General features: G+C 52.4%; 1 protein-coding gene across 2 annotated transcripts; it reads right to left on the bottom strand.

Moving 5' to 3' along the window:
- Positions 1–38: 38 nt before the first annotated feature.
- LOC110741361 (adhesion G-protein coupled receptor D2-like) lies at positions 39–2,380 on the bottom strand. Of its 2 annotated transcripts, XM_021927162.2 has the most exons (5): positions 2,302–2,380; positions 1,389–1,519; positions 1,129–1,221; positions 680–743; positions 39–324 (listed from the first exon to the last, which is right to left on the bottom strand). In XM_021927162.2, exons 3-5 carry the CDS (start codon positions 1,162–1,164, stop codon positions 56–58), a joined length of 369 nt encoding a protein of 122 aa, XP_021782854.2. In that variant the 5' UTR covers positions 1,165–1,221; positions 1,389–1,519; positions 2,302–2,380; the 3' UTR covers positions 39–55. The 2 variants fall into 2 exon arrangements, with proteins under 2 accessions (XP_021782854.2, XP_021782855.2); XM_021927163.2 differs by lacking the exon at positions 1,389–1,519 and having other exon boundaries at positions 2,302–2,371.
- Between the last annotated feature and the right edge of the window lie 7,992 nt (positions 2,381–10,372).

Raw genomic sequence — 10,372 nt, 5'->3', positions numbered from 1 at the left:
TGGGGTCTTACTCCCGGCTCATTCTGCAAGTATTGTCACTGTGGGCTCCTATCTCTTAAGGTCCCCCGAGCCTCTGCCCCTTGCTCCCATTTCCCAGGGGCCCACACTCACGCCTCTGCGGGGGTCTCCGCAGAGGCACCTCTCTTTGGCCCACCCAGACCAGATCGCGCAGCCGTGAAGCAAGAACCCCATCAGGGGGCTGCAGTGCCAAGTGGCCAAACTGCTGCTCGCAGGACTCTTGGGCCTGCCACCAGCTCAGTCGCTGTCCAGAGAACTTGCACACCCCACCTGCAGTCTCCACCACCTCGCCGGGGGCCACGGGGGCTAAAAACGATAGGAGAGACGGGTGGGGGTGCATTTTGTGGGCATCTGACTCTTCCAGGGCTGGGCGGAGCTAAGGACACTGGGCTTGGAGTCATTCGGGCTGGATGGGGCTGAACCCCACCATGTCTATGGCCCCCTGAGTCCTGTCCTGCTGCCGAGCTCGTTTCGTCATCTGCACAATGGCAGGAATGAGATGGAAACCAGTGAAGCTTTCCTCGCAGGGCCTGGTATGGTGGGGGTGAAACTAAATGTCACTCTTCCCCTCCTTTGCATTCTAAGCCAATGCATGCCTTGGATCACAGACTTGCTTAGCTGGCGGATGGGGACCCTCCCTGGGGGGATCCCTCATACCAACCTGGGCCCCAAGGATTCCTTGATTCACCTGAGGAATTGGAGGGGGTCCCAGAGAGATTTCTGATCTGGGAGAGAAGAAGACAGGTGGCGGTGGGGCAGCCCTCCCCGCACACTAGCTGTTATTGAATGCCTACTCTGGGGGTGGGTGGGAGGGGGCATTCAGTGGAAGCTGCAGGCTCTGCAGTCAGACCTGAATTCAAATCCCACCACTCAGAGTGGGATCTTGGGAGGGCCCTTCACTGCCCTGAACCTTTTCCCTGCATGAGGAGTAAACAGGCTGATGAGTAAGAGGGGTCGCCCTTAGTGAGTGCTTTTATTCCATCTGTGCCAGGGCTTATCTTGCGTAACCTTTGCAGTGACCTCATGAGGTGGGATGGCCACTTGGAACCCTTGAAGCTGTAAGTCCCCTTGACTTCCTCCCAGGCACCGCCCTCCCAGAGGTGAAGGTACCAAGAGGCAGAGGAAACAGTAGCACCACGGTGCCATCCTGGATCCAACAGAGCAGGTGACTGACAGCAGGGGTCACAGGCAGGCCAACATGAACTGAGGAAAGAAAGTCACAGGAAAGCAGCTTGGCATCCTGCCTTGCTTCCCCCTTGGATTTCTGCAGGGTCCCTTTGCCCTTTGCTTGGCTCCCAGACCCCACTGAGCTGGGAACCAACCAGTGGGCTGGAAGCCCAGGTGGCCCTCCCACTAGGGACGACATTTACTTGCACAAAAGATGGTCTCCAGGAGCCCCTTCAGGACCGAAGCAAGGAAACACTGTTGCCCTGGAGAGCTGGGAGAGGAGGAGGCAGCAGCAGTCGCTGGCCAGAGAGGGGCGAAACAGAGCTCAGGGTCCCTGCGGGGGTGGGGAAGTTCAGGACCAGGTGGCTTCTTTGTGTTGCTTGGTGTTCTCTGCCAAGGCTCTGCTTCCTCAGGCCTCTACCGAGTTCCCTGGCCTCACCTGTCCACCGCTCCTCGGTGCCGCCACCTTTCCCCTGCTCCCCAAGGTGCGTCCATTTCTGAATTTCCCTTCTCCAGACCTGTGACCATGCCATCCCTCCTGCCTGGACTGCCTCCCAGTCTCTCAGTAGTACCTCCTCCAGGTTCGGCCTGCCGTTCCCGCTGGTGGGTGTGCCGCAGCCAGGCGCTGTGCTCAGCGGGGATACCCTAACCCTGGGTGATCTGGGGGTCACTCCCGTCAACCTGAGGGACTCCGCCGGCAGGGAAGAGCCTCCTGGGTCTCTTGGCATTACACAAATGTGCCTGAGAAAACACGGTGTCCTGACACCCGGCCTCCTGCCACCTGGTGACAGCATCTGAGCCATCACCCGTGATCATTCACCCCTTTTCCCTCTTTAAGACAGCACGAAAATCCAACATGCCCCTCACCGGAGGACTCGGAGGCTCCCGCGTTTTGGACTCTGAAAAGCACTCCCTCGTTCACGTCTGCCTGGATTCGCGCCCTCAAGCCCCCAGCCCACTTTTCTTGCTCTCCAAACACTCGTTGAGGCCAGAGAGGGAGATGCGAAGTTTGCCCGCCACTGCACGTCCGTCCTCTGCGAGGCGCCAATGGGCCTGAGTCAGGGGCCTCCCCTTCACCCGCTGGTCCCTCCCCTGTTCCCAGCTCCAGTTCCTCACCTGCTTTGCCTGGCCTGGCGCCTGTGGCTGTTCACCGTCTGCGAGGCGTCTGCGGGGACTGAAGTCCGGGAGGCGACGGCTGGCTCTGGCTGGTACCAGGAGATCCCGCCCCTCGACCCAGGAGACCCCGCCCTCGGCCACGCCCCCTTCCGCTCCCCACCCCGCCCTCTTGGGCCCCCCACCCAGCCCAGCCAGCCAGAGACCTGCCTCTAGGTGGGTGGGAGGAGACCTTCAGTCCCTCTCCCCGGGCCTGTTGTCACTACCTTCCCCAAACACACTGGTTAAAGTCACCCGATTAGAAGGGGTCACCTGTGAGACTTGGATCCAGAGCAAACTAGTGGAAGCTGAAGGGTCTTTGGGCTTCCCAGGCCCCTCGGAGGCCAGGATGGTGGGGGAGGAGGGAGCGCTCAGTGTCAGGCCTACTGCCTGCGGGGGCCGGGTCCCTACAGGACGCTTCTCCTATACTTTCCACCTGCTGCGAGGAAGGGCTGGGGGCGGGCATACCCATTTTCCAGAGGAGAACTGAGGGCTCTCACCCCGGCTTAGGCCGGTGGCCAGTGGCAGAGCCGGGCCTTGAACCTGGCTTTCTGGATCTTCTTCATCCAGGCCATTCTAAAGGTACTGCAGGGATGGCAGAGAGGGCCTATCTGGGGGAAGGGAATAGGGGCAGAGCCAGGGCCAGGGCTGCAGAGGGAGGCTGAGGGGTTGGGGGGATGCAGAGGCAAAGATCTTCCATGGAATTGTGGAGTAGGGACTGGGGGCATACTTTCCTGGCCTCAGTAGCTGGGATGCCTGGTTAGGAGGGAGATTAGACTGAGTGACCCCAGGGCCCAGGCTTTGGGGGCAGATAGATCCATCCAAGTTCATCCAAGTTCATGTTGACTCTGACCTAAGGCATGACACCTAATTTCTCCAAGCCAGTTTCCTCATTTGTAATGCGTGGTTGATAAATAGTCCATAACTCATGGAGGTGCTGTGAGATTTAAGTGACTTTGACTTAACATGTACCAAGCTCGTAGCTAATACATGGTGCCTGGCACACAGTCCACTTATCATTCTTGTCAAAACTCACTTAAAAGCTATCCTGCCAGGCTGGGTGCCATGGCTCATGCCTGTAGTCATAGCACTTTGGGAGGCTGAGATGGGAGGCTAGTGGAGGTCAGGAGTTTGAGACCAACCCGGGCAACATTGGGAGACCCTGCCCTGTGTCTACAAAAATTTAAAAATTAGCTGGGTGTGGTGGTGCACACCTGGAGTCCCAGCTACTTGGGAGGCTGCAGTGTGAGGATCTCTTGAGCCTGGAAGGTTGAAGATGCAGTGAGCCATTACCATCCCACTGCATTCCAGCCTGGGTGACAGAGCGAGACTCTGTCCTCCCCCCCAAAAAAAAGCCTGCTGGCAACAATTTTTGCTTTATTTTTATTATATATATAGAGAGAGACAGGGTCTTGCTCTTGTGATGGTTTATTTTAAGAAGAAGGAGGGTAATCAATATATACCAAAGAAAGATATATTGGTGGGTTTCTCTGGGTTTGATAATTTTCAAATTAAAAATTGAGAGACAAGAGGCCTCTGCTTGGGGCAGAGCTCGGAGCATTTCCCAGGTTCCTGGTCCAGCAAAACGTGGGCAGGACTTAGTTCTCTCCTGTTTGCGACCCGCCCACTTCCCACCCAGTCCCAGTTTCCAGAGCCAGTGAGAAGTGCAGGAAGGAGAGGCCCAAGATGAGAAGGGCGGGAAGGAGAGGCTCAAGATGACAAGTGCGGGAAGGAGAGGCTCCAGATGACAAGTGCGGGAAGGAGAGGCCCAAGATGAAGCCCCACTCTGCTTGGCCCTGGCTGGGCCTTCCCACACTTGCACCATCTCACTCAAGGCAGGGATTCTTAGGAGCCCATCTTATGCATGCGCAAACTGAGCCCAGAGAGGAGAATGGACTGGCCCAAGGTCACAAAGCAAGGAAGGAGTGGGCTGCAGGACAGCCTCCGGACCCCAACGCTGCCAGTCTCCTTTGTGTGGCTTCCGGCCCTCCTCACCGTGCCTTTCCTGTCCCACCCCAAATTTCTTTCTGTATCTTAAGCAACCACCTTCCCATCTTTGGTGATGCCCCTGCCCTGGCGCCTCCAGCCCAACTCCCTCCCTTCCAGGGGATCACATTTTCCAGGAGTCACTCCTGAAGATGATCAAGCACCATGGAGGGGCAGGGCATCCATGGACCCCGATTTGAGGTCCCTGAGCGGTTGGGACTGGTTTGGGCCACGGCTGGCCTAATCTCCCCGCCGCAGAGCCTGGGCATTGTCCAGCTGGCAGCCAAGGGCCATCCATCCGCTCTACAGAGGGCAGCTTTGACAAGCTGCTTGTTTCCAAGGACAAAGCCTGCAGGCTGTGGGTAGGCGATAGCCACTGCGGACCTCGGGCTCATTGCCTGGGTACAGGGGGTGGGGAGCCTGAGGTCTGCCAGGACCCAAGGGAGCCTCGAGGGTGGCCTGAGGACATTGGGTCCTCACTCTTGGCCCCTCAGCCAAACCCCCCGTAGCCCAGGGCCAGGAATTTTGGAAGGAAGAGCCAGCCACTGGGATGTTTTCACTTTGGGGTCACCCTGATCCCCCCAGAATTGAGGCTTGGCCATCAACCAGCTTTTATGTGACCCAGGCATTGTCTCTTTACTCTGTTTCTTTTCTACAGAATGTTGAGAGTCACCTCTTTCTCTCGAGGACATAAAGCATGGCTGTGAGAAGAGATTTGTGAGTGTTGGGGTCACTGTCGTTTTTCTCTGAGCGGGCTTGGCTCCCGCTCTGTAGACAAAGTGGGATCCCTTCCCCTCCCTCACGCCCCTACAAACTTTGGGCCTCGAGAATCTGGGATGGGCCCAGAACCAGCACTGGCACAGCCTTCTCTTTGGCCTGCTCCAACCCCTCTCCCACACAGCAGTCGGGCTGATCTTCCTAAAATTTCCGTCTATTCAGCTTACATTAAAAAAAAAATAGGCCGGGCGCGGTGGCTCAAGCCTGTAATCCTAGCACTTTGGGAGGCCGAGACAGGCGGATCCCGAGGTCAGGAGATCAAGACCATCCTGGCTAACATCGTGAAACCCCGTCTCTACTAAAAAAATACAAAAAAAAAAAAAAAACACTAGCCGGGCGTGGTGGCGGGTGCCTGTAGTCCCAGTTACTCGGGAGGCTGAGGCAGGAGAATGGCATGAACCCGGGAGGCGGAGCTTGCAGTGAGCTGAGATCCGGCCACCGCACTGTAGCCTGGGCGACAGAGCGAGACTCCGTCTCAAAAAAAAAAAAATAAATAAATAAATAAATAAATAAAATAAAATAAAATAATAAAATAATAATAATAACATTTCTATCTGATTTTGTCTCTCCCCTGCTCAGAATCCTTCTGTGGCTCCTTAGTGCCTCCAGGAGAAAGTCCACCCTTCCTCCCATGGCTCACCCAGTCTACCTAGCTGTGGCTCCTTCACTGTGCCTCTTCCCCTTACCTTCCAGCCAGAATGAAATCCCCAGGCCTCTGTGTGCGCCGTTCCCTCCGCTTAGGAATAGGCAGAACTGGTCTTCTCTGGTTCATTTCCACTTATCCTTCAGGTTTCTAGGGTGCTTTCCCTGATCTCGGCTTAAACTGGCTCGGGAATCCCCTGATCTCTGCAAATATCACGAACTTGTCCACCCGCCTGCCCCCAGCACCCAGGTTACGTTTGACAAAGTGAGCGCTTTGGAATGCTCCAACAGACCTAGTCACACCCAGACAGATGCCTTGCGTGTGTGTTTGAGGGTGGTGGTGCTGGGGACAGTGGGAAGGGACTCTGCCTCATGGACCCCCAAGGCCTGACACCTGCACTGCTGCTTGTGGCCACCGGAGGGCGAAACAACGATTTTGTGCCAACCTGCGGCTGGCCCCTCCTCAGCCTGGGAGAAAAGAGAAGCCCCTCCCCCCTACTCCCACCTGTCCCCACCTGTCACTGAGGCAGCTCCGGAAGTAAAACATGGAAGCAGCTGGTACAATGGCCTTGAGCTGGGAGTCAGAACCTCTGCCTACCCTCAACCCCCATTCCAGGCCCCTCTCTGCCACCAACCAGTGTAGAGACCTGAATAAGTCACGTCTCTGCTGTTGGTTTCAGATGATCTGTGACGTGCCTGGCCTGGAGCGTGGCACACAGCAGGTGCCCAGTAAATACCTATTTGGCGGGGCACGATGACTCAACGTCTATAACCCCAGCACTTTGGGAGGCTGAGGAGGGTGGATCACCTGAAGTCAGGTGTTTGATACCATCCTGGCCAACATGGCTGAATCCTGTCTGTACTAAAAATACAGAAGTTAGCTGGTTGTGGTGGCGCATGCCTGTAATCCCAGCTACTGGCGAGGCTGAGGCAGGAGAACCTAGGAGGCGGAGGTTGCAGTGAGCCGAGATCATGCCACCACACTCCAGCCTGAGCAACAGAGTCTCAAATAATACATACAGTCTCAAAATAATACACACATACATACATACATGCATACATACTATTTGTATTAGGAGGAGAAAACCAAGAACCAGAGAAAAGAAGGGAAGGGGCCTGTGGCCACATAGCAAGGCCATGGCACAGCCTGTCTCCTTTGCTTTCCTCACACAGCCCCGTCCAACCCATCTCTTTTCTTAAAGCTTAAAAATGTTTTCAGCAGGGTGTGGTGGCTCATGCCTATAATCCCAGCAATTTGGGAGGTTGAGATGGGAGGGTTGCTTGAGCTCGGGAGTTTGAGGCTGCAGTGAGCCACTGTACTCCAGCCTGGGTGACACAGTGAGACCCCATCTCTTTCTTTCTTTTTTTTTTTGTTTTGAGACGGAGTCTCGCTCTGTCGCCCAGGCTGGAGTGCAGTGGTGTGATCTCCACTCACTGCAAGCTCCGCCTCCCAGGTTCACGCCATTCTCCTGCCTCAGCCTCCTGTGTAGCTGGGACTACAGGCGCCCACCACCGCGCCCGGCTAATTTTTTGTGTTTTTAGTAGAGATGGGGTTTCACAGTGTTAGCCAGGATGGCCTCGATCTCCTGACCTCGTGATCCACCCATCTCGGCCTCCCAAAGTGCTGGAATTACAGGCGTGAGCCACTGCGCCTGGCCGACCCCATCTCTTTCTGTATTTTTTCACCTCTACCTGATGTGACTGAGTAACTCCTGGGGTACATCACCTCTTTGAGGTGATGGAAATGTTCTAAAGTTGATTATGCTGATGGTTGGTTGCCCAGCTGTGAATGCAGTAAAAACATTGAGCTGTACACTTTAAATGGGCAAGCTATATGTGAATTATATTTCAATAAAGCTCTGTGCCCCCCCCCAAATATCCTGTCAAATTGTAATTCATCATGTTGGAGGAGAGGCCTGGTGGGAGGTGACTGGATCATGGGGGCGGATCCTTCATAAACGGTGTGGCACCATCCCTTTGGTGCTGTTCTTGTGAAAGAGTTCTCATGAGATCTGGTTGTTTAAAAGTATCTAGCACTGGCCGGGTGCAGTGGCTCACGCCTGTAATCCTGGCACTTTGGGTGGCCAAGGCGGGTGGATCACCTGAGGTCAGGAGTTCAAGACCAGCCTGGCCAACATGGTGAAACTCTGTCTTTACTAAAAATACAGGTGGCGGGTGCCTGTAATCCCAGCTACTCAGGAGGCTGACGCAGGAGAATTGCTTGAACCCGGGAGGTGGAGGTTGCAGTGAGCCGAGATCGCGCCACTGCACTCCAGCCTGGGCGACAAGAGCAAAACTTTGTCTCAAAAACAAAACAAAACAAAACAAAACAAAAAAAGTATCTAGCACTTCCCCCCTCTCTCTTTCTTGGTCCTGCCTCTGCCATGTAAAATACTTGCTTCTGATTTGCCCTATGCCATCAGTAAAAGCTCCCTGAGGCCTCCCTAGAAGCAGAAGCTGTTGTGCTTTCTCTACGGCCTGCGGAACTGTCAGCCAATTAAACCTCTTTCCTTTTTTTCTTTTCCTTTTCTTTTTTATTTTTTCCCCACTCTGTCACCCAGCCTGGAGTGCAGTGGTACAAACATGGCTCACTGCAGCCTCGACCTCCCAGGCTCAAGCAATCCTTCCACCTCAGCCTCCCAAGTAGCTGGGACTACAGGTGCATGCCACCACACTTGTCTAATTATTTTTTTATTTTTTAATTTTTTTTGTAGAAATGGGGTTTTGCCAAGTTGCCTAGGCTGGTCTTCAACTCCTGAGCTCAAATGATCTTTCTGCCTTGGCCTCCCAAAGTGCTAGGATTACAGGTGTGAACCAACGCACCCAGCCTAAACCTCTTTTCTTTATAATCACCCAGTCTCAGGTATTTCTTTATTGTAGTGTGAGAATGAACTAATGCAAGCAATACTGTGGAAGAGAAACGCTGAACTTGTTTGGGAGGCTGAGGCGGGCAGATCACCTAAGGTCACTAGTACAAGACCAGCCTGGCCAACATGGTGAAACTCCATCTCTACTAAAAATACAGAAATTAGCCAGGTGTGGTGGTGGGCACCTGTAATCCCAGCTACTCGGGAGACTGAGGCAGAAGAATCGCTTGAACCTGGGAGGTGAAGTTTGCAGCGAGCTGAGATCGTGCCACTGCATTCCAGCTTGGATGACAGAGCAAGACTCCGTCTCAAAAAAAAAAAAAAAAAAAAAAAAAAAAAGAAAAGAAAAGAAAAGAAAAAAGAAAAACACTAAACTTGGAATTAGAGGCCCTGCCTCTTAGAAGCTACATGAACTTCTTGAGCTCCAGTTCTGTCATCTGTGACTTGGGACCCTATTCCCTTCCCCACCTGCCTCCCAGGGAGCAATCAAATGAAGGAGTTGAGTTGTAATATGCCCAGAGTTGATACCAGTCTCAGCATGGCCATGCCTATAAGAGCGAATCTCTTACTCCAGATAACAAACAAATATTTCACCAAATAAAGAAGTGAACAAATACTTCACCAATACAAAATAAAGTAAAAAAGTTAGAAGTGAAACACAAATACAAAGTGAAAAATACATGGGGAAAAACGTTCTTCCTTAGTTTTCATCATAGGAATAAAAACAATAGCATTTTTATTAAATCAGGTCCTGCCCATGTTTTGCTGGCCCAGGAAGCTGGGAAAGGCTCCAAGCTCTGCCCTAGGCAGAGACAGACCTCTTGTCTCCCAATTTTTAATTTGAAAATTATCAAACCCAGAGAAAAGATGCAAGAATAGCACACGGAACACCAATATATCTTCCCGATTCTTCTCCTTCTTCTTAAAATAAACCATCATAAGATGGTATCATTTTATGATATGAATTTGGTGAAAACCTTTTTAAAATCATAAAACTCTGTGCTGGCACAGTTGTGGTGAACTCAATACACTGAAGTAGAGCTACATGGAAAATAGCACAACCCTCTTGAAAATCAAGAGAGTAATGTATTAAGAGCACCAACAAATGTTAAAATCCTTGACCCAGCCAGGCGAAGTGGCTCACGCCTGTAATCCCAGCACATTGGGAGGCCAAGGTGGGCAGGTCACCTGAGGTCGGGGGTTCAAGACCAGCCTGACCGATATGGAGGAACCCAGTCTTTATTTAAAAAAAAAAAAAAAAACAAAAAAAACAAAATTATCCGGGCATGGTGGCACATGCCTGTAATCCCAGCTACTTGGGAGGCTCAGGCAGGAGAATCGCTTGAACCCGGAGGCAGAGGTTGCAGTGAGCCAAGATCGCACCATTGTACTCCAGCCTGGGCAACAAGAGTGAAACCCCATCTCAATTAAAAAAAAAAAAATTCTTGACCCAAATAATTGTACTGCACGGAAAATACTTGCTGCATGAAGATATTCATCATAACATTATGTATAATATTTTAAAAAGTGGAAGCGACATAAATGTCCAACAAATACATCAGAACTCATCCACTTGAAGAAATACTAAGCCATTAATGAGAATTATAGAAATGACCTAGTGATAAGGAAACTGCAAATGATCTAATAGTAAAAGAAAAAAGTAGAAAACGAAAATTATGTATTGTATAATTGCAACTAAGTACAACTTTATGTAGATTGGTAGATACTGTTGGTGACTGCCCAGCATTCGTTCTCACCGCCCT

This window comes from Papio anubis, chromosome 13, assembly GCF_008728515.1.
Source record: "Papio anubis isolate 15944 chromosome 13, Panubis1.0, whole genome shotgun sequence".
Lineage (NCBI taxonomy): Eukaryota > Metazoa > Chordata > Mammalia > Primates > Cercopithecidae > Papio > Papio anubis.
Note: the sequence above shows the minus strand (reverse complement) of the source record. Positions and strands in the feature narration are given on the sequence as shown.

Coding starts and splice junctions, on each gene's coding strand:
- LOC110741361 (XM_021927162.2), bottom strand. CDS start 1,164: ATGGCACCGTGGTGCTACTGTTTCCTCTGCCTCTTG. Junction 744..1,128: donor ACTGTTTCCTCTGCCTCTTG/GTACCTTCACCT, acceptor CTTCTCTCCCAG/ATCAGAAATCTCTCTGGGAC. Junction 325..679: donor AAGGAATCCTTGGGGCCCAG/GTTGGTATGAGG, acceptor TATCGTTTTTAG/CCCCCGTGGCCCCCGGCGAG.